The sequence below is a fragment of the Lissotriton vulgaris genome, chromosome 3_2 (genome assembly GCF_964263255.1).
Source record: "Lissotriton vulgaris chromosome 3_2, aLisVul1.2, whole genome shotgun sequence".
NCBI lineage: Eukaryota > Metazoa > Chordata > Amphibia > Caudata > Salamandridae > Lissotriton > Lissotriton vulgaris.
In genome coordinates this window covers 176,305,615-176,327,959 of record NC_141690.1, presented here as the reverse complement: position 1 = coordinate 176,327,959, position 22,345 = coordinate 176,305,615, and the positions used below count along the sequence as shown (strand labels likewise).

Genomic DNA, 22,345 nt, shown 5'->3' with positions numbered 1-22,345 from the left:
TTGAAAGCCTCAGCCTCATTTGAAAGGCGACCCTGGCTTTCCCCAAGACCTGGGGAAAGTCACTCCTCACCCTGGAACCCATTTGACACCAGAACAGGCGGAAAATGAGATATTCAGGAGGCATGTTTCAATTCCAGGCTAATCACACCCCTCAGGTGAGCTACCAGAAGTTGACAGCCAGAGAAGGGCTTCATCATCTTGGTTTTGGTTAAAATAGAGATTTCTGGATCAGGGTTATGCCCACTCCCCACATGTACTAAAACATCCCTAAATTGAGAATATTGCTCCCCCTAACACCAGAGAGGCAGATTCAACTACCTTGGAACTGAAGAAAGACAAAGGAGAGCCAATACCATGAGAACTGATGACTTGCACTAAAATGGGTACCAAACCCTGCCTGGCTGCTGGCACCTCGACAATTGCAAAGACCTGACTCCTCCAGCAGCTTTGCACCCTCCTCAACACTTGGAGGACTGTCCAGCACTTTGCCAACAATCTAGCATTTTCCTTGGGTGGAGGAGCCATCCCGTTGCATTCACAGGCATCAACCGCACTTGTCCAGTACCCCATGTTGTTAGCCATCAGGCCCACCAAAGGAGAAGCACGACCAGAGAAGCTCTTGGTGGCTCTAGAAGACCAGCCAGTCTCTCTCTGCCCAGTTTTGAGATGCTAGACCCTCCAGGGTACCCCCCACAGAAATACCATGATTACCGAGACACTTGAATCAGCCAAGGTTTATTTTTTGTCTAGCCCGGACACAACCGCCTTGGAAGCCTTCCTGTACGAGGGACTTCAGGATAGATGACCGGCAAAAGTGAGAGCCTAATATTCCAGTGGCCGGCCAGCCAACCAAGACCCTCTGCATTCAAGTTCTACTGCCCAGGCCGTGACTCCTGACTGCGTCCCCTTGGCCTAGGGGCCTTATGACTTGACCCCCCCCCCCGCTCCCCCCGCCCTTTGGGTTCTTCTTGACTTGTTCCCAAGTCCCCCCCCATTGCAGCCTCTTTGTTTCAGGTATCACTGACCTGACCGGTGTGGCTCTCAAGGCTACCATCCTGACCAGCACCTCTGCTCCCGGATAGCCCAGGTCAGGTAAACCCAAACTGCTGGTGGTTCTTTTGACCTTGGCCCCTAGCACCTTAAGTTCAAATGGGCACCTCTGAACATCGACTGTAAGTACTATTTTGCTTTGTGTTTGTCCTCCATAGGTTAACTTTGTAGCATTTGAGGTTCATACCACAAAAAAACATTAAGCATTTTTGCTATTTCTTTGTAAAATAGATTTCTCTGAATTTACGAAAGTTCGTTTAAAGATCTTGGTGTCTACAACTATGTAAAAATCTACTTTATTTTTTATAAATTGGACTCCTATTTTTTCTTGAGTACGCAAACCATGTATTGCCTGTGTGTGTAGAACAAATGCTAAACAGTCCTCTATGGTAAGCCTAAGCTACTCAACCACACTAACTCAAATAGAGAAGTTGATAATAAAGTAAGCCCAGTAAACCAATAAGGGTTGTTTGGACTTTTTGGATGGAGAGTCATTACATTGGCACTACTACATAAAAAGCCAGCTTCTTACATTGACCACTCTGATTCCCCAAGAAAACTGTGGAAACAGATATACCTTTTGTTGTTGCTGGCCCAAGGGAGACACAATAAACATACAAACTGGCTTTTCAATTATTTATTGAAACAAGTGTATTCCTGTATAAAATGCATGAGCTGCAATTATTAGTAGTGTAAAACATAGAACGGTAACCATTACAAGAATGGTGAAAAAGATAAGCGGCTCAACCATTATAACAGTATTGTATAAATATAGGATTATATAATTATATTTATACTTTTTCATTCTACCTACACTTGCGAGAGCATAAAGGGAATACCCTCTGCCAGATCTCTGGGGACAACCCAACCATTCATACCTGTGGAAGATGTATCTGAAAGCTGATTTGGTGTAGACCAGGCTATCATTCCTTACAGGATGAAAGTTAGATTCAGTAGGACTGCATCTCACTCACAGTGCACAGCATTCCAGGACAATCCCAGCAGAAGTGCTCCTCTGCAGAATTTGGCTCAGAGGCGTTTTATATAATAAAAGCACTGTTCCAATTGCACTGTGTCAAAGATGCGGAGCGGATGTGATTGTTTGTCTTGAGGCTCAAATTGGTTTCCAACCAGACAACCAATGCAATGGCATCCTGTTCAATGTTCCTAGCCTTGGACGGTGTGTACGGGAAACCTGATAAAACGACACAACTACTTCTAAGTATGTTATCATGTAAGTTCACGTGCAGTTTTAAATGGAGACTTTAGTGCGGGCCCTATGGAACCTTACATTAGTATGGGATCTTTAGTTCCTGTTATTATGATTGTTCACAAATGCCTCACTAATATTCGTACATTCCCCTCTACCATCTTTTAAAAAACATTTTTTGCATTAATAAAAGCTAGCTATATTTTAAGAGAGAACATAAAGGCACAACTTTTGATGATTTTGTTCACTAATTCAAACCAGGGTCTGATTGGTAACGAGGGCACTCGGGAAATGGTCAAAGGGCCGGTAGCAGAGTTCAAGCTGTGGGCTGCTTTTTTGGACAGTCTTGGGGCTGTCTGTGCGGTCAGGATGCCGCCAGCAGCCCAGTGGGTGCCCGAGTGGCCTTTCTAGAGGCAGTTTGGCTGAGGTATCACTCCCTTTCTCTCGCTGGGCCGGCCCATTAATGTATGCTGATTGAGCGGGAGCAAGGGCCTGAGCAGAAGTGATCTCACTTGCATTCATGGTCGGCTCAGCAGTGTGAACTAATCTGTGTATTTGGTATTATCGAAGTGAAGTTAATAAAACATGCCTCCCATCCCCTTTCTTTTCATAAAACTTTGCTGAAGCAGTGTTTTGCGGAAAACCAATAAACAAATGTGGGCCACTTTTTTTTTAGTGTGCCTGAGCCGATTTTTTTATCCCAATCCAACCCGGATTCACACCCTTCCACTTAAGTGGACTTTTAATCAATAAATTGTTAACCAGTAACAATATCTTATCATGTGTACCCACAGTTTATTTATTTACATACCTCAAATCCAACTGTGTGACCTTCAATGTCAGATCTAAAAAATGCAAAAAGAACAATTGATGGACAGAATGCAGAACAATGTCATACATTCACCCCAGAACAGAGATCTGGGCCTAAATCCTTCGCTTTTTTGCTCACCATGCCATTCCAGTTTGGAACCAGCAATATGCAAATCAATCAATCAATCAATCAGTGACACTTATAAAGCGCGCTACATACCCGTGGGGTCTCAAGGCGCTGGGGGGGGGGGAGCCGCTACTGCTCGAACAGCCAGGTCTTCAGCTTCTTCCTGAAGGAGAGGTGGTCTTGGGTCAGGCGCAGGTCGGTCGGGAGGGAGTTCCAGGTCTTGGCGGCCAGGTGGGAGAAGGACCTTCCTCCTGTAGTCGCTCTTCGGATGCGGGGGACGGCGGCGAGGGCGTGGTTGGCTGATCGGAGGTGGCGTTTGGGAGCGTAGAAGTTGACTCGGCTGTTGAGGTAGCTCGGGCCTTGGTCGTGTAGGGCTTTGTGTGCGTGGGTGAGGAGGCGGAAGGTGATTCTTTTGTTGACGGGGAGCCAGTGAAGGTCTCGCAGATGTCCGGAGATGTGGCTGGTTCGTGGGATGTCGAGGATGAGTCTGGCTGAGGCGTTCTGGATCCGCTGGAGTCTCTTCTGGAGCTTGGCGGTGGTCCCGGCGTAGAGGGCGTTGCCGTAGTCCAGTCGGCTGGTGACGAGGGCCTGGGTGACGGTCTTCCTGGTCTCTGTGGGGATCCACCAGAAGATCTTCCGTAGCATGCGTAGGATGTTGAAGCATGCCGAGGAGACGTTGTTGACTTGCCTGGTCATGGAGAGGGAGGAGTCCAGGATGAAGCCCAGGTTGCGTGCATGGTCTGTCGGTTTGGGTGCGGTGCCCAGGGCGGGAGGCCACCAGGAGTCGTCCCAGGCGGAGGGAGAGGAGCCCAGGATGAGGACCTCCGTCTTGTCCGAGTTCAGTTTCAGGCGGCTGGTCGTCATCCACTCGGCTACCTCTTTCATCCCTTCGTGCAGGTTGGCTCTGGCGGCGGCGGGGTCGTTGGTCAGGGAGAGGATCAGCTGGGTGTCGTCGGCGTAGGAGATTATGCTGAGGTTGTGTTTGCGTACGATGGCCGCGAGGGGGCTCATGTAGACGTTGAAGAGGGTGGGGCTCAGAGATGATCCTTGGGGGACGCCGCAGATGACTTCGGTGGCCTCTGACTTGTACGGTGGTAGGCGGACTCTCTGTGTTCTCCCGTCGAGGAAGGAGGTGATCCACTCCAGCGCCTTGTCCTGGATTCCGACGTTGCTGAGGCGCCGTACTAGGGTGCGGTGGCAGACCGTGTCGAATGCCGCGGAGAGGTCTAGGAGGATGAGGGCCGCTGTTTCTCCATTGTCCATCAGGGCTCGGATGTCGTCGGTGGCGGCGATGAGGGCGGTCTCGGTGCTGTGGTTGGCTCGGAAGCCGGACTGTGAGGGGTCGAGGGATCCGTTAGTCTCGAGGAAAGCGGCCATCTGCTTGTTGACGGTCTTCTCGATGACTTTGGCTGGAAACGGGAGGAGCGAGATGGGGCGGTAATTCTTGAGGTCGGTGGGGTCCGCTGTTGGTTTCTTGAGTAGGGCGCTGAGTTCGGCGTGTTTCCAGCTCTCGGGGAAGATGGTGGTGTCGAGGGATGTGTTGATGATGTCTCGCAGGTGGGGTGCGATGACAGCGTCGGCTTTGTTGAAGACGTGGTGAGGGCAGGGGTCGGTCGGTGATCCGGAGTCTTGACCCTGCGCCCAATGGGAACAGTCCAGCCGAAATACCAGGCCAGGTCCTCCCTGGACTGGAATCAAGCATTCTAGGACCGGTTTTGGACTTTCAGCCCTCATCAGCCAGGATAGCTTGACTCCAGTGGCATGGAGAGCACGGGACCCGCGTCTGGGCATACCCATCCCACTCAGGGTGACCAATGAAAAAAGAACATTTGATGGACAGAATGCAGAACAATGTCATACATTCACCCCAGTACAGAGATCTGGGCCTAAATCCATCGCTGTTTTGCTCACCATGCCATTCCAGTTTGGACCCAGTAATATCCAAATCAGTCTTGACCCTACGCCCAATGGGAACATTCCCGCCCGAGTGAAGTTGTGGCCTTGCTCGTACTGGGCCTTTCAGCAACTTTGGTCGGGTTCACCCAAGTCCATTCTCCTCAATGGTCTGTAATGGTTTGCAGTTGGGGTGAAAGACAGGGTCTAAGATAAGTTCTGGTTTTTCTTAGCTGAAAACTCACAGGCTGCCTCACTCCACCTTTTCTTTAAAACAATAAATCACTTACCTGCGGAGTTCCATAAAGGATCAGTGTTCAGTCCGAATAATAAACTTATTAATGGTCCCTTTGGCAGAACTGTTTAAGCAGATGACACTTGACTTCCATGAGGCACAGGGTCAAGACTGATTTGCAAAAAGCTGGGTCTAAACCGAGGTGTCGAAGTGAGCTAAAGAATGATGATAAATTCAACCCAGATTTGTGACTGGGGTGAGTGTCTGAAAAGTTTCAGCGCTCCATCCATCATCTCCTTGTATTTGCTTTGTTCGCCCTAAATTGGCAGGGTATGCCCAGACGTGGGTCTCTTGCTCACTTTGCCACTGGATTCAAGCTAGCCTGGCTGATGAGGGCATTACTCAGAAACCGGTCCCAGGATGCTTGTTTCCGGATCAGGGAAGACATGGTTTGGCAGTTCGGGCTTGACTGTTCCCACAAGGCACAGGGACAAGACTGATTTGCGTATAGCTAGGTCTGAACTGAGGTGGTGAAGTGAGCTAAAGAATGATGATGTATTCAACCCGGATCTGTGACTGAAGGGGAGTGTCTGTAAAGTTTCAGTGCTCCATCCATTATCTCCTTGTGTTTCCTTGACTTATTTTCAAACTTTTTGGTCAGGACAGAATCATGCAGAAGCATTTTAAAGACTACCTTAAAGCTATTTCTAGCTGGATGGAAATTAATTATCTTTGGCCACACTACAATAAAACTGAGATTCTGATCTTTAGCAACAAGCGGTCATCCTGGTCTGACGTATGGTAACTGCTTACCTTAGTGTCTCCCTTGCCTCAGTGAGCAATGCTGCAAGAGCGGGGATGTCGGTTCAGATCGGCGCAACAATGTTGATGCGTGGGTTCTGGCAGATGCAGCACTTGATACTCAGTTGCCAAGGGCTAGATTGGCACAACTTGGCAGAGCAGGGCCCCCAGCAGACAGAATCCAGGTGCTGTTTGTATGTTGAAGAGAGAAGTCTTTGTTCTCCCTGTGACTTAAGAATCAGGAAGCAAGCCAAAAAGCCCTTGGAGATACTTTGGTTCTGGGATGTAGAGATGCAGGTAAAGTCCTTCTCGCTCCTGGGCAAGAAGCAGTAGGCGGCAGGCAAACATAGCAAAGCAGTTCAGCAAAGTGGCAGTGCTGGAGGAGAACAACAGTCTTTCCTCCTGGTAGAATGTCCTCAGTTCCAGAAGTGTTCGGAGTTGGTTGTGTCAGAGGTCCAGAACATATACCCAGTTGGGCCTTTGAAGTGGGGGAGAGTTCAAAGAGATGCTTTGAAGCGCACAGAGTCCCTTTCTAGCTCACTTCGCCACCCAAGGTCAGACCCAGCCATATGCAAATCAGTCTTGACCCTGCTCCTCATGTGAACAGTCCAGCCCGAAATGCCAAGCAAGATCCCTCCAGGACCGAGCAAAAGAATGAATGAATGAATTTAAAATTTATATTGCGCTTGAATGCCCAAGAGCGTCTAGGCGCTATAGAGGAGGAATATATCAGAGATGAGAAATGAATGAGGATTTATAATGAGAAAAAACAAGTTTTTAAAGCCTTTCTGAACAATGGTAGTGTTGGGCAATTTTTTATGGGTAAAGGAAGTGAATTCCACAATTTGACAGTGTTGGGAAGAAAACTACTACCTCTCCAGCAAGCTCTCTTGAATTTAGGCATCTGCAGAAGTTTGCTCTGAGCTGAACGTAGTATTCTGCCTGGAAGATACCACAGCAGGTGCGGTTTCAAATATTTGGGTCCAGTACCCTATAGCACCTTAAATGCTAAACACACAGCTTTAAATTCAGATCTCTTCTTTACTGGTAACCAGTGTAGTTGTCTTAATCCTTGGCACACTGACTGGAATTTAGGAATATTCAGCAACATCCTGGCAGCGCAGTTTTGAACCTGCTGCAGTTCGAGCCGGTGCTGTTTCCGGAGGCCTAAGTAAAGGGCGTTCCATAGTCCAGTCTGGCCAATGCCAAAGTTGTCACCAGTGTTTTTACTGTGCTGGGGGAATAGAAGGTTTCACCTTCCGAATTAATTTTAAAGTCAGAAGTACCTGGGAGGCAACCTTGTTAGTTTGATGTTGGAAGGTGAGCCGGTCATCAAAGATGACGCCCAGATTTGTAACTTTTTGCACTGGGGTGGGAAATGTTCCCATAGCTCGAGGCCACCAGCTTTGGGACCAAAAGAAGGTGTTGGAGCCCAACAGGAGAACCTCTGTTTTACTACCATTAAGCTTTAGGCAGTTTGCACTCATTTAGTGATCCACGCAGGCTATACACTGATTAAAGCGGGCCGCCGTTTCTTCCAGATTGCCTGAGATGGATACTACAATCTGGGTATCATCGGCGGAGGATACCAGCGAGAAAACGAACTGCCTGATGACATCAGCTAGGGGGGGTGATGTACAGTGTCGGGCTCAGAGAGGAGCCCTTCGGCACCCCACAAGGAAGTGAACATTGCTTCGAACTAGAGTCTCCGATCTGCACACATTGTATCCTGTTGTTGAGGTAGGATTTAATCAAACTTAGTGCTAGGTTTGAGACTCCCAACTTCTGGAGCCTTTGAATGAGAATGTCATGGTTCACAGTGTTAAAGACCACTGAGAGAGCCAAAAGGATCAGGGCGGCCTTTGCACCAGAGTCAAGCGTGGAGTGAAGCTCCTCTGCTGCCATAACCAAGGCCGTCTCTGTTCCATGCCCTTGCCGGAAGCGGTATTGTGAAGAGTCCAGCAAATTTTCTGAGGACACGAAGGCTGTAAGTTGGACATTTATACTTTTTTGCAGAACCTTAGCTGGAAACGGGATCCTTGCTCTTGGTCTATAATTGTTGTAATTGCCGGGGTCCAAGCTAGGTTTTTTTTAGCAGAGGGAGAATAGAAACCTTTTTTCAGGCCTCTCGAAAGACGCCGGACTTAAGGATCTCATTATAAAGCAAGCTGAGTTGCTGGCTAATTTCATCAGCTGCTAGATGGAATATTTTAGGGGGAGCAGGGGTCTGATGGAGCCCCTGCTTTTACTGATCTAACCATCTGCGAGACCTGGTCTGCGTTAGGAGGGATGAAAGCGCTCAAACCGTCACCAGGCTGACAAGGAGATGTAGAGGGTTGATTCACTTGAGGCTCAATATAATTTCCTGTAAAGAATCATAGATATAAAGCACCTTGTCACTAAAAGAATCTGCAAGCTGATTACAGAAAGCAACACTGCTATTCAGTACTGATGGAGTAGGTAGTGTCACTAATTCTTTTAAGGTTGAAAAAAGTATTTTGCTTGAATTGCCTGCCTGCTCTATTTTCTCCGAAACGTAGTTGCTTTTTTTCTTAAAGATCATCTTTTTATATTTGCTCAGTGATTGTGAATAGACCGTTTTCTGGGCTTTCATATAAGTTTTTTTCCAGCGCGCCTCTGCTCGTCTGCAGAGTTGCTTCTGGGTATGCAGTGAGTCACAAAACCAGGGTTCTGATTTCTTTAACCATTTGCTAGTAAATGTTTTTTCAGGGGCTAGGATATTTACTGCAGTTTCTAACCAATTAATAAAACTGTTAGTGGCTGTGTTAACTTCGGGCATTAGGATCATTTTAGAAGCAGCTAGTGTTAATTGCAGCTGTTGTGGACAGATTTCCTTCCAGTTCCTCCCTTTAAAAGTCCTGAGGGCAGAATGAGGATGAGTAAGATAGTGGGAAGAGGTAAGCACAAACCGAATGGCCATGTGATCAGACCATGAGATTGGCAAAATCTCCTGCACTTTCAATTGCGGATTCGATGTGAATATCCCATCTAGAGTGTGCCCTGCCTCATGAGTTGGATGCTTGATCAGTTGTTCCATCGAGACACTGGCCATCAACTCTAGAAGCGAGAGTGTATATTGGTCATTTATATTTTCCTGGTGATAGTTGAAGTCACCAAGGATACAAAAGTCCTGAAAGTCAACACTAGAGCCGATAATATAACTTATAGTCTCTACAAACTTGTTTTTTGCCCCTGGAGGTCTATACAGCAATGTGCCATTGAATATATCGTTTTCGCTCATAGTGATATAAAATGAAAGCAATTCACAGTCAGGGCCACTTCCTAAAGTGGAACCTTTTATCAGTAGGTTAACCTTTAAAATAAATCGCTAGTCCCCCTCCCTGTTTATCCTGTCTGTCATTCCTGATTAAAAAAATATCCTTGGGGAAAGGCTAAGGAGAGCTCAGGATCAGATGTACTATCTACCCACATCTCTGTAACAAATGCCATATCTATATTATGCAGTATTTAACAAAGGGGGTTTTGGCTAAAGCACAGTAAGGCTGTGCCAGTAACAGAATGAACAAAAGAGATTGCCAATACTGTGCAGTGGTCTGAACGTTTGGAAAAAGGTTGTACTCAATGTCGCTCAGCCCAAAGACCACTATTTCAGTCAAGGTTATTTAAAAAAATTATTGATTTATTTTATTAGATTTATTCTTTTTGCTTTTGGGTTCTTTTAAGAATTTTTTTTTAAAAAAGAAGAAATTTTTGGGTAATCGTGGAATAAACTAGTCAATAACTACAACTTGCATCTGATACATTTATCAGAATAGTCAAGGAGGATCACGAGGGCGTATTTTGACACAGAAGAAAAAAAGGGGGGGCACGAATACCAAAAATTCAATTCAAAAGGTAGTACATATAACATTAACACTTATGGACAACAGTTTGACAATAGACAAACAAATAAATAGGACAGGGCAAGAGGGGAACTTTTCTCTATCAAGATCTAGTTACTTAGTAATGAGGGACCCTATACAAAAATCCTGCTCTAAATACAACAGGTGGGCCTACTCTACTAGATGGAGAGAAAAACAGTTACAGATTTCATTTAGGCAAGCGACCATCAAACATTATTATACTCCAAATATTTTTAGGAAAAGATTAGTCTCAAAAAACAGAGTAAATCTGAAACACTGAGGGGGTCGACGCGTTTCGAATCCCTACGATTTAGGGGATTCTCTTCAGGACCAACAACCAATATCTGAAAAACATAAAATGAACAGACGCACTGTCAGATATACACATGAACGACCTTCAACTCGCATACGGTTCAGCAAGTTCTTACGTCATACCTGAGTTGTCTTGTATTATTGTCCATGTCTTGGTGTCTGGAAGGAAAAAATGGACATGTCTAACGATTTGATATATTGGAAATACTGGGAGGCTACGGATCGCGTTTGATACACTGAGGATGCCACTTACATATTTGAGATGATCAACGGGTTAAACACCGGGTTGTGTATATCTCGTATTTTTCGTCAGGGAGTGATACGTTGCTTTCTGTAAGGAAACGGAACAAGGCTTAGTACAGAGCTTTCCAAACTCTGTGTCGCGACACCCCACTGTGTCGCCTGCAAACGGTGGGTGTGTCGTGGGATGACACCAGCAGTGATCCCTGTAAGATGTGCGTATGCACTGTAACTTCCCCGAGCGTGCAAACTGAATTGCGAAGCGCGCCCATTTCACAAATCATGAAAGACCGTTTCAGCTGCTTTTAATAACGTGAAGCTGCTTGGAAAAATGGTCACTTGCATGCTGGAGAAGGGAAGACAATATATTGTGGAGAAGCAGTTCACTGTGGAAGAGGCAGGGGCGGGGGAGGGGGCCTGCAGAGGGTCACACGCATTGCTGGCCGTAATCGAATGACTGGGACTGCAGAAAGAAACTGATTGTTGTGGGGGCTGGGGTCGTTGTGATGCAATTGCAAGAGGTGTGAGGAAGATGGGAGGAGGGCAGGGGTTGATCGTGTGCTAACAATTACTGAGTTAGGGCTGTCATAAGGTCGCTAGCTTCATAAGTTTTGCTGATATAGGCGGTGGCTACAGGGATTTACAGGCAGGAAGTCGACTCTGATTAACGTATTTTTAACTGCCATGCATCCATTGGCATTATTCGAAGGCCATTTAAAAGTGTGATGTTTAAAGTGCACTGTGTATTCTTCGTGTTTGCGTCTTTTGTGTAGCATGGTGTGTGCAACACACGCTTTTTGACATTTTACATACTTGCTCTCTTTAATGTCAAATTTGAAAGTAAATTTTTTCTAAACCAATATAAACTCTAAAACCGGGCGCGCTTTTACATTTATAGGAGGCATAATGTATTACTTATTATGAGGGGAGGCCTTCTTCACCAGTCACTGGCCGGCACCCCATGATGAAACAGCCACCTGCCTGGCAGGGCTTCCAGGCTGCCTTCCTCCCCTAGCAACTTTAACCCAACCCCTGAACATCTTTGGAATAGCGCCTCGGAGCCTGGGTTGGTGCGTAACACCCCTATGGTGCGTCTGGGAGCACCCGCTTTCCAATGGACTGCTGTTCTCAGGGACTCAACAGTACCCCATCCTTCTTTAAATTGTGGTCATGGACAAAAGCGGCTGGCTATGGTCTGTGCTGACCACAAATAGCACCTGCTAATCTTTGACAAAACCAGACCTCCATGAGGGGGTGTGGGCTGAGCGACGGTGGAGAGGTGGACAACGCCATGTCTAGTTCGGGAAAATCAATGCAAGATGCACAGAAACGAAGAGAGAGGCGAAGGCCAAGTGTTTTAAAGCACATTTACTGTCAATGAAAAGTGAGAAAGAAAAATAGACTCCAAGAAATGCAAGTAACATAGAAAAGTAAGCGGAAAGAGGGTTAGGGTACGAAAGAGGTGGGTTGGGGAGGATATGTTGTGGAGTATTGAACAGAGCAGGCATGTGATAAGGGGTTAATCATGGTGCACCCTTTCGCAAGAAGTGGAAAGGAGATAGCAAAAAGGTGGGTGTACATAGCCAAAGTGAAATGGGCAGGAGGGGAAGAGGAGAATGAAAAGGGGGAGCTATAGGGGGTAGGGCCAGTACTGTTTATTTATGAGAAATTTGAACAATGAAGATTTTCCATTAGTATTCCATTAGTATTATAGCCATGTGATTCACGTGAGCTGCAATTCAAACTAAGTACTTATTAAAAAAATCACATAACATACTTTTAAATGAAGCTCACAAAACTGGTTTACGCCTTGCACCTACGCTTGCCTTTTAGACACAGGTTGTGCCATAGAAGTCGATGTTCATGCTTTATTTTTTCATATATTTTTTTTTTACTTTTGAAGTTTGCCATTGTCGTTATAAAAGGGAGGCAGAAGGTGATGCAGAATTTGAGTTTCTGATACAGATATGTGGTACGTCTGGCTATTTTATTGCTTGGTAATCAATTTTCATGGCCAGGTAGGTTGCGTTTTGCCACTTCAATTCTGCATGATGTCTGCTACATCCGCCATCTCTCTTGATCTTAACGTGGAATAAAACCCAATCCAAGATATGTTATTTTTAAGAGGAGGTCTTTCTTCAAATTCTTAGTGGTCTTGCTCCAGCTATATCCCTTCTTCCAATGAAGACATTCAGGAAATGCCACTATTTTAACTAGGTTTCTGTTTCAGACATTTACTGTTAGGATTTGGGAAGTTGATGCACAAACCATAGTGATATTTTTGACCCAGACTCATCAGGTGCTCTGTATTTTTTTTTTGGGGGGGGTGGGGGGGGGGAGTTTTATATAGCTCAAACTAGACCCAAGGTATCAGAGCACTTTACATGAGCACAAGTTACGTTACAGACGGACACATTAATTTTTGTTAGGCATGGCGGAGATTAAGTGATTTGCCCAGAATCACAGAATGTTGAGCGTGTCTGCCGAGACTCAAACTCTGTTCCCCAGCTTCGAGGCCGACTGCCCTAGCTGTTATGCCACATTCTCTGTGCGTAAAACTATAGAAATGGGGACATAGTGATCCTAATGTACATTATTATTATTATTATTATAAACCATTTTATAGCGCGCTCTGCTACTGGGGAGTATCCTGGCGCGGGGGAAATAAAAGAGGCAGAAAGCAGACCCTCACAGAGGTAGATGAACTCTTAAATAGCACTGTTAAACAAATATGTTTTCAGAAGTTTTTTAAATGCGGCTACAGTGGGTGTGGAGCGCAGGTGAAAAGGAAGAGCATTCCAGGCGCGAGCCACAACCACCGCAATCGACTGACCACCAAGTCTGGCACGCTTGAAACGGGGAAGGGACAGTTGAAACATGGTGGAGGATCTCAAAGTCCGTGCGGGAACGTAGCTAATGAATCTTTTTCTCAGGTACTGGGGGCCTTGATCATGCATAGCGCGAAATGCCAGAACCAGTGACTTAAACCTGATGCGCTGTGCAACCGGCAGCCAGTGAAGTGTACGTATCTCCGCACGAACGCTCTTCCATCTAGGTATGTTAAATAGAAGACGGACTGTCGCGTTCTGGATGATTTGCAGGCGCTTGACCAGGTAGGAAGGAATCCCACTGAATAATGCATTAGCATAGTCCAGCCTGGACAATATAAGTGCTCGCGCAACAGACTCCTTTGCTTCTCTAGGGAGCAAGGGAAAGAATTTGCGAAGCATTTTTAAGGTCGCAAAACAGGTGCCAGTCAGTTTTTTAATGTGATGTTTAAATCTTAAGTCCTCATCAAACCAGATGCCCAAGTTTTTGGCGGGTCTCCCCATCTCTTTCGGGCCTGGAATGTCAGAAGGCCAAAGAGTGCTCATAAACGAGGAGGGAAAGGAGCCATAAAAAAGAACCTCAGATTTGTCCTCGTTGCATTTCAGCTGGGCCTTCGTCAACCAGCGAAATACCGAGGACAAACACAAATGAACTGTAGAGGTATCCAGGTTATCATCAGGCCAGGTGAACAACAGTTGGGTATCGTCTGCATACCCAATAATCTTGGCCCCGAACTGTTCAGCTAAATAGATCAAGGGTGTAATGTAGACATTGAACAGAAGGGGGCTAAGAGTGGAGCCCTGCGGGACACCTGTAAGCAGAGGTTCAGGCTCAGAGGCATATGGAGGCAACCAGACCTGCTGGGTCCTATCCGACAGGAAGGAGGACAGCCAGTCCAACACCACCCCTCCGATACCTATATCCGCTAACCGGCTAAGGAGGAGCTCATGGGGGACGGTGTCGAACGCGGCAGAGAGGTCCAATAGAATTAGGACTGCTCTGCCGCCCCCGTCTAAACAGTCCCTGATGGCCTCGCTCATCTCCAAGAGGGCTGTCTCGGTGCTGTAAGCAGCCCTGAAGCCCGATTGGGCCGGATGGAGGGCATTGGAAGTTTCAACAAACCTCTCTAGTTGTCGAAATGCCACCTTCTCACAGATTTTAGTAAGTGCCGGTAAAAGGGAAATAGGTCTATAATTCCCGGGGGCCGACCAGTCTAGGCCTGGTTTCTTTAGGAGAGGTAAAAGCTTAGCCTGTTTCCAAGCAGTAGGGACCACGCCCGTCCTCAAAGAAAGGTTAACAATCTGCGTGATCTCCATACAGACTAATTCCGCCACCTCCGAAAGCACCCGAGCCGGGCACGGATCGGCAGGTGAACCAGATTTCAGGGACTGAATTAAGGGAGAAATGGTGTCCTCCGCAATCTGCTCGAAGATCGTGAACCGCTGTTCCGAACTGGGGCCGAGAGAGGGACACAGACCTGCTATTTCCAGGTCGGTGGGGAGGGCAGCTGTAAGGTCTTGCTGAATCCTCTTTATTTTATTAATAAAAAAGGAGGACAGTTCCTCACACCATTGCTGCGAGGATGGATGGGAGACGGCCTCAGCGACGGGTGCCACGAAGCTTTTCACAATGGCAAAGATCTCTTTGCTACTGTTATCTGCCTTGGCGATACGCCCAGCATAATATTTCCCCTTCGCATCCTTAATGGCTGAATGGTATTCCTTTTGCGCCAGCCGAAGAGCGGATTTAGCCTCAGGGCTATATTCACGTCTCCATGCTCGTTCCAGCTTCTTACACCCCAGTTTTAGTTCCCTCAATTCAGGGGAAAACCAGGGTTGGGAGGGGGTACGTCTAGATCTGGTCAGTATGGTCTGCCTAATGGAGGCGGTAGCCGCCTGCTGAAGCCACTCATTAAATTTGCAAATCGCATCACCCAGGAGCAAGTTCAAATTGGGGCGAGTATTACTCAGAGCCTGTCTAAATACAGGTAGGTTGATTTTTTGGGAGTGAGGAATGGAGGGTGGAGGACAAGGCTCCGCAATCTCCCAGTTAAATCTGATCAAATCATGATCGGACCAGGTCGTTTTTTCAACCACCACAGATTGGATAGGGAAATTAGAACAGACCAAATCGAGCAAGTGGCCCCCCATGTGCGTCGGGGCTGTCACCCATTGCCTAAGTTGGGCAAGCTCCAAAATTTCACCTAGTCTGTGGGCATCAGATAGATCTGGGACATCCATGTGAATATTCAGGTCCCCAACTAGTAGGAACCTAGGAAAACCTAGGGCTCGAGGGACCAGATATTCTTCTAGGGCGTCCAGAAAGCGGGTAGCCAGGCCCGGGGGTCTATATATAAGAGAACCTCCTAAAGTAAAGTGGGGGGACGTTGTGATGGAGAAGTGGAGAACCTCACCCCCTATATCCGCAAGCGGCGGCTCCGATGCGAAGCACCACTCTTCCTTGAACACAACCGCTAGTCCACCCCCTCTGCCTAGGGGTCGGTCCACTCTGGCGATCTTAAACCCTCTAGGGATGGCAAGTTCTACGCTAGGTGCGGAGGTGCTGGTCAGCCATGTCTCCGTAAGGAACAACACCTCCAGTTGGTCATCCACCAATAGATCAAAGATCTCGGCGGCATGCCTAACTGCAGATCTGGCATTGATCAGTCCTGCCCGTATGTTCGTGGAAGGAGCACCAATGTCAGATCTTGGGGGGGGAGAAGGTTGAAGGGCAAAACCACAGGCCGGGCAAACAGACATGTGGCAATTCGAATCCGCACGTGTACAGCATCCACTAATAGCAGAGGGAGCAAGTCTCCATAGATCGTGGTGAGAATACCTGTACATAGCGGATTTGACCGAGCCCAAAGGTCGCCGAGTAGAATGGCTGGCCCTGGGCCCGTCCGAGGCACGGACGGGCACAGACGGGCCCTCCTTTGGCTCTCCTTCGGCGCGCAGACGGCGCGCCCGCTGCGCGCGACCGCTGCGCGTCCTAGGAGGCATCCCCATTTAATGCGCAAGCCCCTCCCCGAGCTGGAGCGCTAACTCCGTTCCAGTAGGGGTTCGGGACACCCAAGATGGCGCCCGACCTGTCCCTCCACGCAATCGGCACTGGCGAGCCGCGGTGGACCGGGGAGCAGGGGGACCAGCAAGCAACAGTTAGGTAGGTTTTTAAAAAGCACACAAGTTACAGCACACTACACAATTATCACATCAATTGAGTGAGTGAAAACGAACTCGTTTTTAAAATAGGGTAAAAAATAGTTAAAAGCGCCTGCTGCGCTAGTACTGTGCAGACAAGGAGGGCAGAAGAGGTTCACTCGCAGTCTGCTCGCCTTAATTTTTCCAAGCGCTATCGCAAGGCGCTGCCACCACCTCGCTCAAACACCCAGAACTCCCGCACTGATCCTGTTTAATGCGCAAGCCCCTCCCCGAGCTGGAGCGCTAACTCCGTTCCAGTAGGGGTTCGGGACACCCAAGATGGCGCCCGACCTGTCCCTCCACGCAATCGGCACTGGCGAGCCGCGGTGGACCGGGGAGCAGGGGGACCAGCAAGCAACAGTTAGGTAGGTTTTTAAAAAGCACACAAGTTACAGCACACTACACAATTATCACATCAATTGAGTGAGTGAAAACGAACTCGTTTTTAAAATAGGGTAAAACATTACAGTGGCTATGTCTGACTTAAACCATCACTGGGCAACTAAACTCGAGAGAGCCGGAAGTTGTTGGAGGGTGAAGTGTGAAAAGAATGGCTGCTTCAACTCTTTGATTGTGATTGGTGCTCTTACCGGAAGATCAGTGATGGTGGGAACATATAGCCAAGGCCCGCCTGAGAGAAAGAGCAAGAGCAGAAAAACATTATCTGCGGTTCATGTGTTGTGTTTTCTGGAGATCAGTACCTGCAGTGTGCATGATTATATTCTTTTCAGGCACAAACCTAACCTTTCTTACACCCATTTTTTGCCAGTCACTGTCTGTGTTAGACCAGATTCACAATTGCTTTATTAACCTTCTTGCTTTCTCAAATTTGCTTGAAAATGCACCATTTGCCCAGTATTTAAAAAAAAATTCGGGAGAATAATAGGCCCGAACCCCCCTAAGGAGGTTCGGGCTCGCTCACATTACTGTGTCACAAAATAAAGATTGTCAAGAAAGTGTGTCACCAACATGAAAAGTTTGGAAAGCTGTGGCTTAGTGAAACGCTATTAAATAAACCTAATAGACGTAGAAAGTCTAAAGCTGGCAAGTCATTTATGCATGGCCGGGGGCGGCAAAGTTGGAAGTGACATTGACTAATACACGCCGTTATTCAGTGGTGCTGGTGGGGGGTCGGGACAAGGGGTTTTTTGAAGGTACCGCATTGCTTGAACAGTGATGGCGGGGAGCGCCTAGAGTAATTTAACACAGGACAAAGTAAATCGCCAGTTTACCTCGAGTCTTCGTAATTCCTCCTTAATGCGGTGTCGCCATCAGTGCAGACGTCGTCAGGATAGTGTTTCCGGTTCAGCGTATTTGAAGGAAGCTACTGTTAGCGTCCTCTAATGCGGGTAATCATGGGAGATGTAGTTTTTGATCGGAGATGTAGTTTATTGGTTACTCCAGAAGGCGTTCTCAAATGATATTAAAATATTCAGACGTAAGGAGGTACAACCAAGTAAATTACATTATATTTCAGAGGATTCAGGGAAAATTTATTCTGAGAGTTAGTAATGTTTAATCCCGCATTTAAGAACGGAAAAATACGTCTACCATTCAGCTGCATATTCACAAGTTGTGGTTGAAACTTGGTTACTGGTACTATATTGCTGTTTACTCCGGTCAGCGGCTGATTTGGACGTGTCATCTCAAATGTTTGACTGGAATTAACTGGAAAACATGGTGGTGGCGGCTTAGCACACCCCTAAATGAAATGTTTATTGAACAAGCTCTGTGACACATTACACTCTGACTGTTGTGTATCTATTACCCCGGTTGGGTGCGCCTCACACCAGATGTTGCCAAGATCATTGGTAAATAGTACAAAGATTCATTGATGAATAGTACAAAAAATTGATGAGTAATACAACACGCTTCAGAGATGATATAATTCAGACATCTCATTTAAGCCCATAATTGTAGTATTAAATTTTAAGATAAGCATTGCTTCTCTCTGTCTCAATTTGGCCTCCACATCTCCACCTCTTGGATCTGGATCAATTTTGGATATAATTGTCCACTTGAAATCATTGTCCCCATGAGATTCGTCAATCCAATGTTGGACTAGGGGGGCTGTTAACACTTTCTTTTTTATCCGGGATTTGTGCTGTGACATTCTTTGCCTGGCCTCCTGATTGGTTTTGCCAATGTACAGCTTGTTACAAGGGCAGATTATCCCATACACTATATTCCGCGTTTTACAATTCGTGAATTGATCATGTTTCCATGAAACGCCCTCGTGTTGGAAGAGGTTGCCTTCGACAGTTGAGCTGCAACACTGGCATGTGCCACATTTTCGATGTCCAGTAATTGGGGGAAGGCTTACATAATCACATAAAGTCATCGTCCTTGATTTTGGTACAGCAGCTCGGACGATTTGGTTGACAATACTTCTATCCTTCTTAAAGGCAAAAAGTGGCACTTCTTTTAACTGCTCATCTATTTCTTTGATTCCAAACGTTCAAACCACTGCATATCTATATTATGGACTGCAAGCAGCTCGGCTAATTCGATATTATGTTTAATTAAAGAGTGCGCGTTCAGGAGGAGTCCTTGGAGGGACCTAAATAAAGCTGTTTGCGGAAATAAGTCCTGTTGTGTACTTGAACCGCATTTTATTTTAGTGAAAAGAAAATCCATGTCACATAAAGGGCATTTCTTAGGCTCTTTCAAAGGATGGAATTGCGGGCAAGAGTCTTTCAACTGGGCATTAAGATTCAACAAAGTATCTCTTGTCTACTTTAGATTAGGTCCCAATAACAGTAGAGAATAAACGGGGGTGGCCCTGGGCCCCGTCCAGGCGCAGATGGGTTTGCCTTTGGCGCGGCACGCCATCTGCACATGTCTGCTGCGCGTCTGTTTCGGCATGCTGCTTAAATAGCAGTAAGTCAGGCGTCTCTGGCACGCATCAGCTGTTCCCGATCTGGAAGTGCTGGCAAGTATGTCAGGTCCCTTAGCTCTCCGCAACAAACGGCACAAGCTGCGGCCGAATGGGGCGGGGACGGAAGATAAAAACAACTGCCACAATCACCCAGGCTAACAAAACGGAGTCTCTGGCACGCATCAGCTGTTCCCGACCTGGAAGTGCTGGCAAGTATGTCCGGTCCCTTAGCTCTCCGCAACAAACGGCACAAGCTGCGGCCGAACGGGGCGGGGACGGAAGATAAAAACAACTGCCACAATCACCCAGGGTAACAAAACGGAACCGAAGCGGCAGTGAGTAATGAAACAATAAATCTAAAAGACTGTTAAAATCCTAACAGGATAGCATCCTGAGACCAGTTTCAGGGTAACACTCCTCATCAGCCAACTATATATTGAATCCAGTGGCAAAGTGAGCAAGGGACCCACATCTGAGCATACTCCGAAACAGATCCTAGGATGATTGATTCCAGTCCAAGGAGGGCCTGGCTTGGCAGTTCGGGCTGGACTGTTTCCATGGGGAGCAGAGTCAAGATTAATTTGCATATGGCTGTTTCCAAACTGGGGTGGCATGGAGAGCAAAAGAATGATGGCTTAAAAAGTTTCAGCACTCCGTCCATCATCTGGTTGTCTTGCTGAGTGGGTTAACTAGCCAGGTCGACATGGCAGTTTAAAAATTGCACATACAGGCTCTGCTGTGGCACGCCTGGGACATGTTTAAAGGGCTACTTAAGCAGTTGGCACAATCAGTGCTGCAAGCCCAAAAGTGGCATTTGATTTAAAGGCCCTGAGCACATGTAGAGCACTTTAATAGGGACTTAAAAGTAAATCAAATATGCCAATTGTAGCTAAACCAATGTTACCATATTTTAAGTAAAGAGCACATGCACTTTTTAGCAGGGATAAAGTGCCCAGATTCATAAAGCCCGTAAAAACGAAATCAGCAAAACAATAAAAAAACAAGGACAGAAGACAAAACGTCAGGGGAAACCACGCCAAGGAAACTAGGTCTAATAAGCTTCTATCAAGAACCCAAGACTTCTGAACCTGTGTCTGTCCAGCCCCAGGATACTTTAATCCAAGTAGCAGTGCAATCTAGACATATAAATAAGTATTATATACATTCAGTTTGTCATAAACAGATTCTACTTTAGAGAAATAAAAAATTCAAGAGACAAAAAAGGTTTCAAAAATCATTGCTTATTTTAATTGCATGTACAATCAACTTAAGTGCAAAATGTACAAAAAGAGAACACTTTATTGTAGCCAACAGCTATTAATTTTACCACAATGCCACTTTGGCTGGCACATCTTTTGCAGTGAATAACTCTCAATCAACACCATTTCAAATAAAGTCTTCTCGTAAAAATGTCAAAGACTTTCTTCAAGATATAATTATTGTGGCTCGCAAAGAATTATCTTGCATTGCAAAACAATCATGTGTAATGTTTGCTAGTGAAATCACATATATATATATATATATAGATTAGTTGGAATGGTGTTTTTTTTAGGATGAGCTTGTCCATCTCCTGAAGCTTATAGTTGGAAGAAGTTCTGAAAACAATAATCTTGATAATGGTAAAATCATGCAGTACCTTCCTACACAGTAGAATATTGGCATGGATTATGCGGTTGAACAGCAGAAATACACACTTTAGAAACAGCTGAAATAGTGCAAAACTATTACAAATGGAAAGGAATGATCTGTGTTTCCAACACAATATAACACTAAACAATCTTACAACTATGCCTGTATATCTCCAGTTCTTCATCAGAGCAACACGTAATTTCCTTTTAAATTGATTAAGAAGACAATATTACTAGAGCAGATTTAAATTACATGTGGAGTCAGGCAAACAGACAAATGCCTTCTTGGAAAATTGTAAAGGGTGTTAAGTATGGACATCCTAACTACTATTATGATGAACTTCAAAGTTCATTGTGTGTTAGCCCGTCTCTGGATATTCTGCCAGTTAGGTCTTGAAGATGCTTCTTTACCTGCAGAAATGAAAAAAGTGTATAGTTTACAACACTGACCCATTAAACTCAGTCTTCGAGAGAAGATATAATCAATATTTTTCTCATATAATACATGAGCCAGAGTACAACAGCCGTAATCCTGCACCCAGAAGCACAGATCTCCATGGGGATTGGTGATTGTAGCATGTGAAATAGCCCACTCCAAGTTTAACCCTGAGAAATGTGAAATAACAGCAACAGATTTTTCAACACTGATAACGGAGTTTTTTTTGCACTTCACTTGGCCATTTTTACAGTCACACATTTTACCTGCTTTAAAAGGACTGAATGGTTGCGGAGAGGGACACTTAGGACTCGGAAATTCCGGACGATAAGCAGGCCCAGACTAGGAAAAGCAACCAGCTCTGGCGGGTTGCAGTTTGACCGGCCCTGGGACGGAGGGGATGATATTGCAAAACTAGCCCCCAGTAACAAAACCGGCCCCCACCCCCTCCAGGGAACTGCAACGGTCAGTCCGGCCCGGACTACATGCGATCCATTTACACATGTGTGCATATGTATGCAACTTAAGGACTAAACCATCCCAGAGTGTGTAAGCCAGAAACTCTCTAGCAGCCATCTTTAACACAAACATATGGTATGGTGTTAAAGTACATAAACCCAAGAAAGCAGAATAACTTAATACAAAAATCTGAGTGTTGTAACATTTAGAATCCTCAAGCAGACGCCTGTGTCTCTGTATGGACTTGAAACCCTCCTGCTCCGCCCCCCATTTTTGCAGGATGTGATATTCAAATCCTCTAATTACTTCTAAAATGCTCAGAAGGGCACTGGGGAAATCTGTGCATTACTCAA

At 46.2% G+C, this 22,345-nt stretch overlaps 1 protein-coding gene across 1 annotated transcript in view; it reads right to left on the bottom strand.

Annotated features, from left to right (window-relative positions):
* Positions 1-20,690: 20,690 nt before the first annotated feature.
* LRPAP1 (LDL receptor related protein associated protein 1) overlaps positions 20,691-22,345 on the bottom strand; it is a 144,392-nt gene continuing 142,737 nt past the window's right edge. The window contains exon 8 of the mRNA XM_086964145.1: positions 20,691-21,508. Coding sequence (XP_086820271.1) covers positions 21,440-21,508 — 69 coding nt within the window. The 3' untranslated portion in view covers positions 20,691-21,439. The remainder of the gene's footprint in view (positions 21,509-22,345) is intronic.